Consider the following 18,119-nt stretch of genomic DNA (forward strand, 5'->3'; position numbering starts at 1 on the left):
GAACACAGCCATGTAATGTCTATTGATTTGGTGTTTTAAGTCCACTTTATGCACAGTAAGGTTAATCGAGACTGGACCTAAAGTTTAAAGTGAGATCCGAACCACTATGTGCCTCCACCGGATATCGAACCCGGAACCCCTTGATTACAAGGCAACGACGCTGCCACTGCGCCATTGGAGAGGCACACGAAGTATGTAGTATGTACTTTAGAATTCCAGCCCCCTCCAAAAAGGAATTATCCGTACGCCATTGGTCATAGTGGCAGCGACACTATCGGCAGAATGGTAATATGAATCGGGAATAGTGCATCTCCAAAGTGTGTCAAAGGTTAAGATAGTATTGTAGAGACGTTTAATCAAGCAACCTTTAAGATAAATTCTGTAGAATCATGATTTCAATAAAACGGAAATTATGATTGGTACTTTAGGCAATAATATCAGGCATTTGTAAACGATTTCAATTGTAGATATCAGTTACACATTTGACAATTACTACAGAGGGAAATGGAAAGGTGTTTTACTGGTTATTTCAATACTTACCTCCCGTCCAAAAGGTTATGGATGCCGCTACTTGACTTTTCCCCAGCCTAGTTAATGAAATTGAAATGGAAACCTTGATTTCACAATATTTCCTGACTGTAATGGCGGTGAAATAAAGTTGGTTGTTAAGTGAGTTCCGTTGAATTTAAGAAAGGAGGAAATGTGTTCTATCTCGATCATTGGAGACTAATTATGAATGCTCATCCGAAAGCAGGTGTCATGGTAACTTCCGCTTGTAAAGAAGTTTCGAGTTGGTTCTGGAGAAGGCTCATTCTCATTCTCCACCGCCCCAGGCACGTAAATTTGCACCCGGAACTTGATGCAATGACATTGTTCTCAGATACCAATAGGCTATCAAACCAAACGAAAACATTTGCCGAACCGTCTCCCCCATCAAGAATAAAAACTTCTGAAGAGAAAGGCCGAGAGAGAGAGAGACAGAGAGAGAGAGAGAGAGAGAGAGAAAATGGGTCAAGGACACGTCCATCAAATATTTGCAATATTCGTTGCACGAGTGGGGTGTGGGGAGAGGAGGGTTGGGTTTGTAAGTCGTAATCGCTCCGCTACGCGTACACGTGCTGATGCGCACACACACACACACGCACACACATACACAGTTTGGTTGACACGTGCCGCCTAGGTTTTAGAGGTCATCTTTCACCTCTCTCCTCGGCACCCCCGCGGATGCCCACTCATAAAGCGCCCCTTTCCCCGCCTCCCTCTCTCTCTCTCTCTCTCTCTCTCTCTTTCTCCCCCGAAACATCAAAGGCGTGTCCTATACTTGGTTGAGGGTGGTTTGTACAATGTAGCAGGCGCAAGCGGGGTGTGGCGACGGCAAGAGGAAAAGGGGGTGGCAGGCAGGTGGCGGTTTTTATGAGGGGAGGACTGGACGGTGCGTCAAAAAATTAGAGAAAGGAGTAGAATAATTTAAGGTACCGATGACACAATCTTATGGCATTACCTTCCAAATGTATAGTTTTTTTATTCTTCACGGAGAAAGGGGAGTAAATAAGTTTTTCCAACCAAGTATAGCGATTTATTTTCCCCCCTCACTTGCTTAGGTATACTGCAAGAAGTTGTCTTAAAAAAAAAAGTTTTAAAATGAATGTGTATGTAAACGGGGTAAGAAGGGGGTGTTAGGGTAAGATGTGGCAACATTGGAACCCTCACACGCGCGCTCAAACCCAAATTCCCCCCTCCCTCTGTTTTAACCCTCCGCTCTTCTCCTCTCCCTCTTTCCTCTCGCGCAGGGAGCACTTTCTCCACGCGAGATGTAGAATCGATCGCCCGATAGAGGGCAGCGCTGTAGCAGTCGGCAGAAGGGATGGAATAGTAAGGTGGGAAGGAAGTGTCCCCGCGTAGATTCTGGGCTAGAAGATCCCTCAGCCTGGGATAAACCCCCTCTCCCGGTGGGGTCATGCCGTGATGGCAAGAGAGGTAACTATTACATGTTTAGTGCATGCTAAAGCTCCTCGGTGAAGCGGGATTAGCGCAACACGAGTGTCCATGGACAGTCGGAGAAGTGGAGTTTCATATGTGTTTGAGTGTGTCATGTTAAATGTGGGGAAAAAAATTCCTGTACTCAAACCCGCCGTTTCGAGTTTTCCGGACAAGTGCCCCGACGGTGCGTACGCCAGATACGCATTCGTAAGTGTGCGTGAACAGTAATATTGGCTTGGATTAACCTGGACATCCGCATCCCCCTCCCCCCGTTCGGCTTGGTCCCATCGGCTAGTTCCCATCTCAGCATCCGTGGACGTGTGTTTCTTGTGGACCAGGAAGGAATGGGACTATTTCCGGAATCGTCCTGCGTTCGGGGACACACGAAACGCTCGCTGCTGCATGCGGAAGGTGGAGATGGAGCCGAGCAGAAATCGGGCGTGGCTTAGTCCATAGCCACCGGTGGGAGGACTTCGGAACAAGGAGACACACGGGTCGTAGGATGCCTCATATCGTACGAGCAACGTTCGACCACCGAATCGAGTGAAGAAAAAGAAAGTGCTTCTCATTCTTAGATCTTTGCAAAAAAAAAAGGATCTATGTTCACGAGCAGTTGGCTATGAGAAATGGTTTTAAAATGGCACACGAGAGGATTCATATCGTTTTTCCAGTTTTCGTGACGTCCTTGTGATAACATTTTTTTTAATACATAAAAAAAAGAGAAAAAAACGTCTCATCCCCCTACCTTCACCACTGGACACACTTTTTTTTTCGAAACCCCACCGCCAACACCCCCCTCCTCTTTCCTCGTGGACTATGGAAATTGGATTTTTGTGAAGAGATGACTGGTCCAGGTCGGGATGCTGCAAGATGAGCCATTTCTGCCGACACCTGCGGAACGGAGTTCCAGCCACCGGTGTGGCCTACCGGGCCTTGCGTTATGCAGTGTGGGCGTTTAGAAGAAGCTCCGTGAACCAGTAAAGTGGGAGGGGCTCGCCTGCGGAGAATCACAGCAAGAAATGACACATGTGAGTAGGCGAAATGACGCTCAGGAATCAAACGTATAAGCCTGTTGCTGATGTGTGATGGAACAGACACCTAGCTCCCTTCCTTTTTTTTCCCTTTCTCTCTCACAACACAAGCATATTATTTATCTATTTCTCCCTCTCCTTCTCTCTCACTCTATTCTGTCTCTCCCTCTCTCTATTCTGTCTCTTCTTTGTATTTATCTCTCTCTCTATTTTGTTTCTCTTCCTCTCTCTCTCTATTCTGTCTCTCTTTTTGTCTTTCTCTCTCTCTCTATTCTGTCTCTCTTTCTCTCTCTCTATTCTGTCTCTCTTTTTGTCTTTCTCTCTCTCTCTATTCTGTCTCTCCTTTTATCTCTCTCTATTATTTTTCTCTTTTGTCTTTGTCTCTCTCTCTCTCTCTCTCTCTATGTTGTGTCTCTCTTTTTTGCCTTTCTCTCTCTCTATTCTGTCTCTCTTTTTGTCTTCCTCTCTCTCTATTCTGTCTCTCTTTTTGTCTTCCTCTCTCTCTATTCTGTCTCTCCTTTTGTCTTCCTCTCTCTCTATTCTGTCTCTCTTTTTGTCTTCCTCTCTCTCTCTCTCTCTCTATTCTGTCTCTCTTTTTGTCTTCCTCTCTCGCTATTCTGTCTTCTCTCTCTCTCTCTCTCTCTCTCTCTCTCTATTCTGTCTCTCTTTTTGTCTTCCTCTCTCTCTATTCTGTCTCTCTTTTTGTCTTCCTCTCTCTCTATTCTGTCTCTCTTTTTGTCTTCCTCTCTCGCTATTCTGTCTTCTCTCTCTCTTTCTCTATTCTGCCCCCTTTTTCTCTCTCCCCCTCTCTCTATATATCTTTTAAAAATAATATTATAACACTGCTACATTGTATTTCCTGATAGGGTGGTATTTCCTTGTACTTGTGCCGTAGAAGTTGGTGGGAAAGAAACTATATATATGCAACTGTTTCTGAATATAAACATAGCATAAGTGAAGTCTTTTTCAGCCTTTTTCTGATGTGTGATAGAACAGACACCTAGCTACCTCACTCTTTATTCTCTTTCTCTCACAACACACGCATATCCCTCTAGACGATTTTTTTGTTTCTCGGCTACGTCATTTACTGCCCCCGATTGAAAGTTACTAAATTTAGTTACTTCAAAATAACCACTGCAGATACTTCTTTATCTGGAACCAATTTATGTCTAAACATAATTAATATTTTATAAGTAAGTTAAGGACCATCACACACATACAATAAGAAAAACTACACTTACTTCTTTTACTTTCACAGGATATTCTTAAAACAATTTTTACTGTAAAATCAAATTTGTTCTTCCCAGTTAAAATATTTCTATGGCTTTATTTGCTTCTAAATTCACTGCAAATTATTTTGTTTACAAAGTAGCAAGCATAAAAATCCCAAAATAAACTTACTTATCCTTATTGTAAGGAAAGGGAATGTTTAAGGAATTGATTACACACAAAAACTAGTTAACACTAGTAATATTATTAAAAATTAAAAATATAAGTGCAATATTTAAGAAAACTAGACGTGTATATTTGAAATATGAACGTTTAGTTTATCAGCTGCATTTATCTATTTCTCCCCCTCTCTATTCACTATCTTTCTTCCTATTCTGTCTCTTTCTCTCTCTCTCTCTCTCTATTTATCTTTTAAAAGTAATATTATGACACTGTATTTCCTGATAGGGTGGTATTTCCATATACTTGTGCCGTGGAGGTTGGTAGGGAAGAAACTGTATACATGCTACTGTTTCTGAATATAATCATAGCATAAGCTAAGTCTTTTTCGAATGATTTTATCCCCCCTTCCACCGCCCCATTACTTTTGAACATCTTCCGTTCTTTCTCCATCACCTCTGTCAAAGTACGAAGCCCCGCCCAATTTCCTATCTCTCTCTCTCTTTTTTCCATTTTCCCAGCCGCGATGTTGAAAAGCGGTACTTAGGCGACGGAGAAAGAAGGGCGGGAATGGTTGCGCATGGAGTGTTCAGTGTTCGAGGAAGGGGAAGTGTGCATTGTTGGTTATGTAACGCAGTTGTGCCTGCAGTGTTGCCAGTCAAACTTATTTTATCGCTAGATGAAAGTTTTGAGTAACCTAATTTCCGATTCAGTTGGAACTGCGATAGCAGTAACGGTGTGATAAAGATTTCGGAAGTGGATGTCACAGTGGCAGATGAAGGGTTCAAAAGTCAAGTCATATATAATGGAATCATTATATATTGATCAAATTATATTTTTCTAAAACCTTGTAGGGGAGCTGTTTTCTAGGGTCCGTGGCCCCCTCTTAGCGTCTACAGTACAAAAAACCGTAAAGGTAACTCAGATTTCATTGACGTATAGACAGAATGAAATATTCCAATTAACCGATTGCTTAGAAGCAGAAAATATACAAAGAAATACAACGAACAAAGCTGAGATATGCTAATAATTTAGTGCTAAGGAACAGCAATGATTTTTTTTAAAACTAAGCTTGCTGCAAAATTGTAATTTTCTACAGGGTGGTCACAAAGTTGGCGTACGCTCCCTTTATTTTCGACACTACACACAGAAAACTAAATGCATCATATCGATTGATGCACCAGAATGCATCGATTGATGCACTAAAGTGTGTTTCATGGCTTCTTCAAAGAATCCGATTCAAATTTGATGCATTTGGATGCATTTTTGTATGTCGTGAGAGAAATACCAAAGTGCATCATTTGATTCAAGTGAGGATTTCTATCAATCGAGATGCACTTCAATGCATCGGTTGATGCTCCTTGATGCACCTTTCTGCATCTTTTTGGATGATGCATTTAAACGTTTGGTCTGTGCTAAGTGTATGTAGCTCAGACGAAACATTTAAGTGCATCATAAAAAAATATGCATTCTGGTGCATCAACAACTGAAAGAAATCAAATGATGCACTTTGGTGTTCCTTTCACGACATACAAAAATGCACCCAAATGCATCAAATGTGAATGCGATTCTTTGAAGAAGCCATAAAACACACTTCAGTGCATCAATCGATGCATTCTGGTTCATCAATCGATATGATGCATTTAGTTCTCTGAGTGTACAACGGTAATAGTCGGATTACTTGATATGAACACATACCTGTGTCATTGATGAACCACCTCTGGTACTTCCTGGAGGCCCTTCAGAACGTATTAAGGGGAACGTCACCGCCCGGAGAAAGGTCTTATTCACACTTGCATCGCGAAGTGTGCCACAATATGGCGCAGAGTTCGGCCGTTCTACGAGAAAGACGGTCTCCACACCGATGCTCCGGACACTTAAACCATCAGGTATGTGTTCATATGAAGCATTCAACCATAACCATCGTAGTGTCGACAATACAAGGGAGTACGACCACTTTGTGATCTCCCTATGCAGTGAGCAATGCTAAGTTCATGATTGGATAAAGACTCTTGCGATTAAAAAAACTATATGAATACACCATCAGAAATAACCAGTCGAAACTTATTTATAATGCTCCATCGTGTTTTGGAAATACCGCCTAGATTTTGTTCACGATCCCTATGCTAAGCAACAAGCCAATTCCCACAAGGGATTCTCCCCATAAGAGCCTTGACTCAGGTTAAACTGCCTCGCAAATATCGTTAAGCCCTCCCCATGCCTTACAACAGTCAATCCGACCTCACTCTAACTCCAAGTCTTCCTACTAAACCAAATGCTCGCTAATCCTAGTCCAGTGTGATCCGTATTCTGCTACAACCTAACTCAAAATTTGCATTCCTAATCTGCTTCCATTTATACAGTATGTGGCTTTGACAGTGCCCTGTTCTATCAATTTATCCAATCGAAATATACAATTAGTCGATTAATACATCAATCCGAACTTAATTATCATGTTTTAGGTGACAGCATGGACTATTTTAATGTGCATGAACGTATATTTGTGCATTGCATGTAATTATTTAAGATGTGTATGAAATAGACAATGTCGCAGGTACAGTATTGTATTACATGTTTACTTCATTTCTTAATTTTGCATTATTGACAAAATTAGGAACATCTTCAATCCTAATGGTATTATTTATACTTATTTATATTTATTTATTTATACAGCAGAAGCCATTGTAAATAGTGTTTAAAAATTACAGAACAGTTCCAATATTAAACTCAGTTTAGGTTGCACAATAGAATTACTTATGTACAATTTTGTAGTCTGCTTGAGATATGTATCTGGGTTGAGATGTTAAACTAATTCGGTAGCCTGCAGAATAAGAACGTTGTACGAGTGTGAATGTAGGAGTTGGAGTGTGGAAAGTTTATTTACTCTGTTTTTACGTCCATGCACTCTTAGGGAAATTTTGTGCAGCGAGATGTTAGATCTTAGCTTTCCATTAGTGATCTAGTAAACAATTTCATATCCCCAATGCAGATACGAGCTTCTGGAGTATTAACATGTACGTTTTCAAGCAGATCTCTCTTGGATAGATGTATCGTTGCTGGTACTGTACAAAATGTCGATTCGATGCATCCTAATTAAAATTGTATCTTTTGTGATTTCTTGATCCAATTAAATTATATACTATTTAGAAACAGAAGTATTACATCGTTACAACTCTTGTGATATTAAATTAAATTTAAAACTGTATTTTCCCAATTCTGTACTTAACTTTCGCCGTTAAAGTTGTTAAAAAATTGACCTACTTTTCACCAAATCATATCTGAAACGAAGTACTGGGTTCAAGACCGGTTTTTCGTAGCTGCACCTTCCTCCACTTTGTCGACTTAAACATAACGCCGTTGCTGGCATTGTTTCTGCATATTGGGCAATGACACGCTCAGTGGCGTGCCCAAGGGGGGTTGGTGGGGGTCATAACCCGCTTTTGCCCAGTATTCCTAAAAAAAAAGAACGTCAAAGGTAGGGATATGTGGCAAAATGAGGGTTAACTACTAAAAAAAGTATACGTACCCCACCCCCTTTTTCGAAAATCCTGGGCACCCTCCTTTTTCACTCGTGTTTTCCCTCGATCGTTTTCATGCACGGTTTCAGTGACTGTTTACACCAAGGCAGTTGGCAACACTGGCGGAGAAAGAGGGGGGGGGGGAGAGGTGGAAGGGTTTGTTGCAGGACCAATCAACTGTGATGAGCGACGCAGAGAAAGCCAGAAGACGTGTAGAGTTTGGCCTTCTCACGTTCGTGTTCACATGCGAAAGCAAATGCTGAATCTTTCAGGTCTGTTCGGATGCGATTTTTGCGAGATTGGAGACTCGGGCCAGCGTGGCAATGCGGCGTTTTCACTGCGGAAACGGGGCCGTTGGGTGGACCCCGACACAATGCTTTTCGTACCCAACCGCACCGCATGCTTTCCTACGAAAGATCACGACTCCTACCCCCCTCTCTCTCTCTCTCTCAGACTCAATCTACGAGTGCCAGTGGCGAATCCAGAAGTTACAGTTGGAAGGGGCAAATTTAACTCAGGTACTTCATGTTCTCTTATACATACACTTATAAGCAAATATCACAAAGTTAAAAAGAAAATGAACATAAGAATAAAATACAAATAAGAAAGTTATAAAAATATGAACAGTAATATAAAATAGTCCAATCCCAAAGACATATGATAAATATCAACAAATCAAAACAAAACACGTACACATTCAGCTCTTCTTGGTAATATTATAATGTTTTAAATTATGTAAAAAAGTAAAAAGAACCAAACTGAGTTCCATGTTTTAGAGATTAGGATATTGGTTCCCAAAGTGTGCGCCGAGGCGCCTTGTGGCGGCGTGACTGGCTTACAGGGGTACCCCGAAACGTTCCAATATTTTAACTGATATGACACTTATTCCAAATATGTGCTTATTTAGTACTTTTTATGTGAAAAATGTTTCTAAAATTGAAATATGTGTTAATTTTTTAACTTAAGGCAAGCAACTTAACCACACTAACTGAGCGTTACTTAGATAGGCCTACATTCTGGCTTTGGCGCCGCGGAAGAAACTTTGAAACACTTAGGGCGCCGTGAAACGAAAAAGTTTTGGAACCCCTGGATTAGGGTATTATTTTGTCAAAATAGGGTTCAGGGCTGGAACAAATGGTTACTATTTTATGCCTTTTTTATTTTTATTTTCGATTTGATTAATTTTACTTCGGTTTTTGTGCCTCTTTTGGCTAATTTGCGAAGATGGGGATGAGTGATGACATGATGAAATTGATGAATGGACAATCACAAGCATCCATGCCCAGGCCAGGATTCGAACCCGGGACCCCTTGCGTCTTAGCGCGATGTGCTAACCACTCCGTCACGGGGGCCGGCACTATTGCATGTCGTTATAATAATTCTTCTCATGATCACTGTAAACTGAACGATTACATATGGGAGTGAAGTGAATAAACAACACCTATTCTCTCAAGTGGTCTCGGATTCGATACCCTTTTGAGGCATATTGCACAGTGGTTCCGATCAATTTCATCGCATCATCACTCATCCCCATCTTCGCAAATTAGCCAAAAGCGGCACAAAGGCGAAGTAAAATAAAGCAAATCAATCAATCAACCAAATTTAAACTGTACGTCCAGTTCCGATTACCCTGTCATGAGCACAAAGTATGTTTAAATCAAATGTTAAGCAATATTCTCGAGCCTGTTAAATTTGCTGATCAAACAGAGCATTTGGGTCTTCAAAATTATTACGCATGATAATATATCGTAAAATTTTCAGTTGGGTAGGTTCCCCGTGGGTTCGATTCTATCAAGTACGCACCAATGCGAACAAGGTTGTGCACACCCAATGTCAAAACTGCCCACTTTCTCGACAAAAGGGGCAATTTCAATCAGTATCCTTAAATGCAGGCAACCCGCCTTGCAATGACGTTAGAAGTTGAACTCAAGGTCACAACTTCTTATGGAACAATACGACGGAAAGAGCTATTGCGAGTTCTGTTTTCTCTTGCTGAACCATACACACAGATGATGGTGATGAATTAAAATTTTTGGGTGCATCGGCATCATTTGATTATTTTCAACCCTTCAGTGTATACGTTGGTAAATCCCCTTACCTGAAATCCTTACCTCAGTTAAAAACGGTGTGTAAAAAGCACATTCAAAAATGTTAAAAGTGCCTGTTGGTAAGGGACCTGCACAGGAAATTCACAACACATTAAAAATTAAAGGAGACATTAAAAGACTTCCTCAGAGAGGGTGGAAAAGCGCTGCTCTTCTCAAAAAGCTAAAAATATTTGTTTACAAAAGAATCCTGAATGTACCCATTGACACATAGGGCATTCCACGAAAAGTGGTGGTCGTACTCCTTGTAAAAAACAAAATGAATGAATCAGGAAATTATTATAGTTTTAAATTACACAGGTTTTAATGTTTGTGAATGCATATAATTTCCATATTTCACCAACACAATTTATTATCATCTATAGCCTATATGCTTTACAGACAAATGGAGTCAAACTATCCTACAGTTTTAAAAACGTCACACACAAACACATTTTCGTTAATGCTTTTCATGCATTCATGCTGTGCCATCATACTGAAGATTTTTTTCCCCATTTGTAGCAGAGAAATGAAATCAGCCCATTATAAATATTTTAATCCCATGTCGTGTCCGGAACCTTACATTTTATATGTGAACGCCACACAAGTAACCCTGGATTCCCCTAATATATTGCGTCCAGTAACACCTTTCAGTATAAACTGTAATTTATTTATTTATTTATTATTACCTTCAACAGAAGTAGGATCCTCCAATGACAGAAAGCGTACATCATAATTATTATAATAATGAATAGTTATTACAAAATGAAATAATAACAATACAATATTAATTAATTTGATACTATTATGAATAAACCTGTACATTTAATTAACACATTAATCGAAACATATTATTATTGTTATTTCCGAGACACTTGGACAGACCTCCTCCGAAGTACATATCTAGATTCGTCCCTGAGTTTATCGTTGTTATTCCATATTCGTCTTTTCATTACAGCAGGTTAGTGCCTCGCCGATGATGCAGCAATGCTTCCGGGAGCAAGGGGGTGGGCGCATTGCCTCCTAAATTTTCAAGTTTATTACAATTTACAAGCAAAAAATTGACAATCTTCTGAGACCTTAGGAGAAAAATTATAAAGGGTAATTTTCATGATTTTGCAAATGTTACGGTTGTTTAGTGAAATTATCCTGTCATATTCTTATATAATGGTAAACTTTTCGATTTTGCCCCCCTCAAAATGTTAGGCTCAAAGATAGATTCCGTCCCACAGAGTTAGGAGCTTTGTTACGCCCATGGGTATAATAAGCTAGCGCGACCGAGAAACCCGAAGTTAACCAAAAAATCTTTCTGTTACTCCAACAAAAGGGAGAAGCTACACAAGGCGTTCTGCCGTCATTACAAATTACCAAATGGGCGAACAAGGTGACAGGTGACTTGGCAGAGAACTTAATGCCCGTCAAACAAAGCAAAAATTTTCTCGAGGAGTGATAAAGGACAATTCTAACTTGTCCTCTGCATGTACTGTAAATGAGCGTCACTAAAACCTCACAGCAAAATCTGGTGACTAGGTTTGATGTGTTGCTACATTTCCAATACGTACGTACTATTGCTCTCTGCACGAAAATAGACCAGTCAAGGTCGAAGCTTCCCTTGCCTCCTCCACACCCCTGCCCCTCCAGGCTTGCCACACTTCTTCTAAGTTGCGTAGTCGATGCTTCGCGCGTTGTACGTTTGCGGTTGATTTCGTCTTTTGAAATTGTTGCTTATTGGCAACACTGTAGGTGGGCCGCGTGACCTTGAATGGACAATTTTCATGCCTTTAGCTTTAGTAGTGTTCTCTTAAGTAAAAGATGCACATAATATTTTGTTGTTTCAATTCACATGCTCTCTCTATAAACTATAAGTGTATCCTTGCCAACCCACACAAAAATACACTTCTTGTTGTGATTACAGACTGAGAAAACAAGAGTTTGCTCGAAATGGGTCGCTGTGAATTTAAGTATCTCCTTAAGTGTAATTAGAGCATGAACGACATATGCAAATAAAACAGTGGAAGGATACAATTTGTGTTGAAAATTACTTTGAAGAGTTGAACTACAAGCTACAAAACTGCAATAGACAGAGTTGTGTTATTTACAACGATTTTCCTTGTAGTGAATAAAATTAGCACAAATGTATTATTAATTTTTAATAGTTGCTTTATTCACTTTGCCTTATGTTATTTTTTTGGAAATACACTTGATACTTATTGTATCTGCTGTTCCTTTATACTTTCATAATGCCAGTAACTACTAAATTTTACCCAAATATTGCTGCATAATTTTAAAATATAAATTGGCTTGCAGGAAACAATAGAAATAGAAAAGTTAGTGTTATTATTGTTCCTGCTTTTAGGTTTCGTATTGTGACTTTGCTGCATTTCTCTGTGTATTTTGGTGCACTAAAACTGCAGCATTAGCACATTGTATGCACTGTAATGTGCTAGTGGAGTCAAAAACATGTACATTTTTGTCAGTTTGACACATTTAGGGTTCTGTGTGTATGAAAATGGAAGAATCTATTCAATGTACACCATGGCCGTATACAGGGTGTCTCATAAGTAATATCGCAAATTGACACAGGTGAAAGTACACGATAATAGAAGCAAAAAAAGTCTCGGTAAACATGGGTCTGCAAACGAGCCGTTTTCGAGATAATCGCGAATGTGTGGTTACAAACCGCCACTGACTTCATTGTTTGTAAACGTCGTTCTAGTTGGTAAAATGCTAATAATGTGTGCGAATGTGTGGTTAGAAGCCGTCACTGATTGCATTTTGTAAACACCGAGTGCTTTACTCCTTGCACGTTCCGAGGTTTGCTCTTTGTTTACAAAACAGAACATTTCCGAGAGATGGTACGGCTTCTAACCACACATTCGCACACATTATTAGCATTTTACCAACTAGGACGACGTTTACAAACAATGAAGTCAGTGGCGGCTTGTAATCACACATTCGCGATTATCTCGAAAACGACTCGTTTGCAGACCCATGTTTACCGAGACTTTTTTTTGCTTCTATTATCGTGTACTTTCAACTGTGTCAGTTTGAGAGGGAAAGAGATGGGGGGATAAACTAATTGTGTAATAAAGTAAAAGATATCTCAAAACTGGCCAATACACTACATTGGTTGAAAGGATTTGACAATTCTATTAATATAAAACACGCACACAAGCACACAAACAAACCAGGTCTTTTTCTAAAAAAGCCTTACTTATTCTAATAAAGTTAAATGTAAACAATAGTGGTGTGGTTAATATAATTAAATATTAGTAAATACTGCATTTTTAATTTGTAGTTGGCAGTTCATGTTAGATTTCCAAATTTAAGACTGATAATGAATAGTTAGTTAGGATATGATAAAGGATGAAAGCTATTCTATCAGTATTAGCGACTTAACGCTGACTCTACTATACTCAAAAGCCTAATGGTGGTTACATTTTAAGAAGTTACAATAAAATAATTTCCCATCATCTCCGTGGAGCATGCTACATGAGGAAAATTGTATATCATATACCATTGGATGCTAACAAACAATGAAAAATAGCAATATGTAATTAAAATTCGTTGAAGTGTTCATACATATTAACTTTATATCGAGAGAAGAATTTCAATATATAGTTATAGTTGTGCTGATACAAGCACTGTGAATTTTGAGTTCCTAATAGTAAATCTTATTTTAGTCTAAATATTAAAAAAAATGGAGATCAAGCGAATATCACTTGAAGAACAAAATCATTCCATCTCGTACATTTACGTATGTTACCGGTCGTGTATTAAATTGTAGTTCTTTTATTTGAATGTTCCCTTATTGACATAATCAAGCAAGGACATATGTACAGTGTAAATTATGTATTACATGTTTGAAAACTGCTGTTATCAAACAAATGTACTGGCTTGATAATTTGATTAATTGGAAATGAAGAAAATAATTTTAAGGATAAGATTTTTTGAAATTACGAATTCGAATATGTGATTTAGGTTTCCAAATATACAAGGCAGAATACACCAGTATTGATATTGTTTACAGTGTAAAAAAATATAATTTCTGCACACTTTCTAGAAACTACTTTTGATCACTCTTAGTGCACTTTTCATATTTAGAACACGTTTTGAACAGTTTGAGAAACATGAATAAAACACTTTCAGGACATATTGAAAATACCTTTTGCACATTATGAGATATAATCCTTTCTTTAGGCTCAGCAAATGCAGTAAATTGATTTTCTTCCCATTAAACTATTTGTTTATGTCTCACCGGGTACATGCAGATTACAATATTTAATATTTGATCCAGTGTTCATTACGTTCTTTCAAATATGAAGACTAATGACAGAGTACGCTCTCCCCACAATTTTACGAATACAATATTGAGTAGAACATAGCCACATCAGGATGGGCAATTCCATTTTCAGCTCGCATGGTTGATTTCGTCGAAGGCTGCGGCGCGTGAACAGATGACAGGGTGATGCTTACACCTCTCTGTCTCCGGTCATCCCGGCTGGGGGATTTTCTGCGTCATTGAAAAAACTCTTTGAGAGATTTTTCACGCAATGAAATTGCCTCTCTGCGCTTTTGAAGTTCGTGATGTTCCTTCGCGGAGATTCGATAAATTGTCAGGGTGAAGTAGCCTGTTTCCAACCCTTTCAAACTTTCCCGCGAACAAACATGTACTTTGTTTGAAGAGTTTTGAGGCATGCAAGCATGATTTCTTCCTGTATCTGCCCGTTCTTACTAGAAGATTGTATTCCCATCCTTGCGATTCCTGTATGCAATCTCTATTATTGGCGATACGGTTACGCGGGCGTGCTGAAAAGTAATTTCTCCTATCTTCTTTGAAACGGTGTAAACGCTTTTTGGATTTTGAGCAACCATGCATTGTATTCATCAGACTTTCCCGCTTCTCCATAGCACGTTTCAAACTTCTATCGCCAGGGGGTGCTGAACTATTGCGAGGAAAATGGCAGCATGTAAACCTACTATGTCCGTGCACCTGAAACAGCGTGAGTTATCGAGTTTCTAACCGCAGAAAATGTACCCAAATTGACATTCATCGGAGAATGAAGGCTTTTTATGAGGATGAATGTAGAGAAGTCAGTACTGTAACGTTGGGTTGTTCGTGCTCGTAAAGAAAATCCCAGGCGAGGAACTCTCAACGTGTGTGACAAAGAAAGGAGTGGAATATTGCGTACTGCAACTGATGGAGGTCATGAGAATCGTGTCGATGAACTCATTTAGAGTTTCATCTGTTTCCAAAGCACTTGAGAGGAGTTCACTTTGATTCTGATGATCCAGTGCAAACAGAAATGAGGCTGTGGCTCCGTTGTTATCAACAATTCTACAGTGGCGACATTAAGAAACAGGTATTTTTACCTATATTTCTTTTATTGAAATAAATCCAACCGTTTTCCCAAAAAAAGATAGGAGTCATTACTTTTCGGCATGCCCTCGTACATACCGCAGAGCCTCGGCGCTCTATACTTTATCCCAAGAATCTCTGGAGCAAGGCAGTACATAAAGGTAGACAAGGGGAGAAAGCGAGTGGGCGGAGCGAAGCAGTACACGTTGTTGCAAAGGCTGCAGCCGTCTTTCCCCCTCCACATAATCTTGTTCTCTGGCACGTGTTTATTGGTCGAGATCTTTCTAGTCACTACTTGCGTAGAGACTTGCTTTCGTTCGAAGATACAAAAATCCACCATGAATTAGTTTATTCCCACCGTGAGAGGTATTCACTAACAAAGCCATATTCTATGTGACGAGAAAGAAATTCAGTACATACAAGGGTAGTTTGAAAAGTAAGGTAAACGAAGCAGAGGTGGCAGAACCGTAATCGAAATCGATGCACGGTCGATAAGTTTGATCTCTCAAACGAGCTCTTGGAGAGTTTCAGCCCAGTGCCTGAATAACAATAACGCTGTAGAAGAATAGCTCCTTATGCTATTTCCTTACAAATGCGAATATTAAAAGTAAAGCATATGCCAGAATTTGGCTCTTAATAAAATGTGGTAGAGATTGGAAGGGTTCATTAAAAAAATGGTTAAACTAAATACTATAAATTATTTAATACATTGATAATAATAAAGATTTTCATTATGGGCCGTGTACAAATTTTATTGCTATGGATAAATTCTTAAATATTAATGAACATGAATGCATTTAATTTCTGTTTTTTCTTCCATCGAGCACCGAACAAAAACAACAAGACTCGGAAAGCACAGACAAACTCACAAATTATCTTTACATGACCAAACTTTCGCTCTGCTTGGTTGTTACCACATCATCTAACAGATAAACCAGTTACAATTAGAGTAACCAAAACCAGTCTAGCAACCAACCGGGCAGCCATCATTCATCACAGCCAGGTAGCCAGTCCAGCGTCAACTAGGGCTTTTCTACTGGAAATCCAGTTCCGTGTGATTCTGCCTTTAATCATTAGGTCCATAATGTCTAAACCAGCTACAAGGACATTGAAAATAACCTAATGAAGTTTTTTTTGGCGTTCCGGTATTGACATGTGCATTATGGAACTTGTTGAAATGTTTATCACTTTCTATGGGTGTTCTCCCATTCGCATTAATTACTAAGCTCTTTGTGTGTATTGTGTTGTTGCTTCCCATACCTTTCCCAGTTGAAGATAATGCAACAACGGAACGTACAGCAAACAGATTACGATTTGCACCCCTACTCTGTCACTGCTTAACGTCTGTCAATATTGTTTGTCCGTTTCGAAACGATTGGGTATAATCTAACTAGAATTCAATGACTACTACAGAAAATGCTAAATTAATTTTTCACACCTCAAAAAAGAAAAAAAAGCGAGAGGCTTTACAATTGGAGTTTTGTTTCCGTATGGACTTGTTAATTTCTGATTTTCATTAGAGCGTAATCTATGCGTTTTTATGTACTTTTGTTTCAAACGCTGATATGAGCTAGAAGTGTTCTCCATTCTACGTTAAGACCACTTACAAAACAATTTACATTCTTGCGTGATTTTTTTGGTGATAAACGGACACTCTATACTATACGTATACAGCAGTGGTTCCCAAAGGGTAGGGCGGGGGCCCTGGGGCGCCTTGGCTGGCTTGCAGGGGCGCCGCGAAATGTTCCAATAGTTTCACTGAAATTGCATAATTGTTCCAAATATGTGCTTATTAAGTACTTTTTTTTTACATGTAAAAGTTTCTGAATTTGAAGTATGTGTTTATTTTTTAACTTAAGGCAAGCAACCTAACCGCACTAACTGAACGTTGCAAGTGTTAGATAGGCCTACATTGTTACTTGGGCGCCGCAGAAAAATCCTAAAATGCTATGAGCGCCGTGAAACGAAAAAGGTTTGGGAACCACTGGCTATACAGTATTTATCGAATTCCGGCCTAGAATAGGTGTTCTTTGTGAGTGTCTGTTCATGAATTTCACAATACCATCACTCATCCTCATCGTCGCGATTACCCGAAATGGCAGGAAAATATAAAATAGTCTATTTCAGCCAATAAATAAAGTAGGTGAAACTGACATGTTTCAAAATATATGTCATGGAATATACATGCCCTTGCTCCAGAAGTTAACTTGTATTACGCAGTTTCATTCGTTTCTTATGTACTGGTTTATGTACAGTAGCGAACGATCTTTTCTTTACAAGAATAGTGTAGCCCTGCATTAAATTTCGTGAAGATCACTTCAGGGATACTAAGTATAAAAATAATTAATGTTCCAGCAATGAAAAGTAAAATTTTAACTTGTTTTATGAATTCATACAATTTTTATTATTCTTATTTACTTTTTGGAAGCTTATAAGACAGCAATGCAGTAAAACATGGCTCATATATTTATACAAAGCTGATGAACGAGAAACTATTTAATATGAAATCAAATAGAACTTAATGGATTTGAAGTGCTTTAATACGTGCGGCAATTATTCACCTTAAATAATTACGGTGTTGTCCATTCTCCTTCATTTTTGGCTCTAAAAGTTTTATTTGTTAATATTTCTCCAGAATTTTTTTTGTTGTACATCTATCCCTTGACTACATCCGCCAGCTCTTCTGCTAGCAGACGTCGACATTCTTCACAATCTGCTGTCATTTCTCTGTCTATTTACAAAAGAATCCCAACAACTA

At 39.1% G+C, this 18,119-nt stretch overlaps 1 protein-coding gene across 2 annotated transcripts in view; it reads left to right on the forward strand.

Moving 5' to 3' along the window:
- Positions 1 to 1,877: 1,877 nt before the first annotated feature.
- Drep2 (DNA fragmentation factor-related protein 2) overlaps positions 1,878 to 18,119 on the forward strand; it is a 128,631-nt gene continuing 112,389 nt past the window's right edge. The window contains exon 1 of one of the 2 annotated variants that reach the window (XM_083121574.1): positions 1,878 to 1,977. In XM_083121574.1, coding sequence (XP_082977700.1) covers positions 1,966 to 1,977 — 12 coding nt within the window. In that variant the 5' untranslated portion in view covers positions 1,878 to 1,965. Of the gene's footprint in view, positions 1,978 to 2,881; positions 3,009 to 18,119 lie in introns of those variants that run through there. The other variant, XM_083121575.1, reaches the window with a different exon arrangement.

Source organism: Lepisma saccharinum, chromosome 4, assembly GCF_977018435.1.
Source record: "Lepisma saccharinum chromosome 4, izLepSacc3.1, whole genome shotgun sequence".
Taxonomy (NCBI): Eukaryota; Metazoa; Arthropoda; class Insecta; order Zygentoma; family Lepismatidae; genus Lepisma; species Lepisma saccharinum.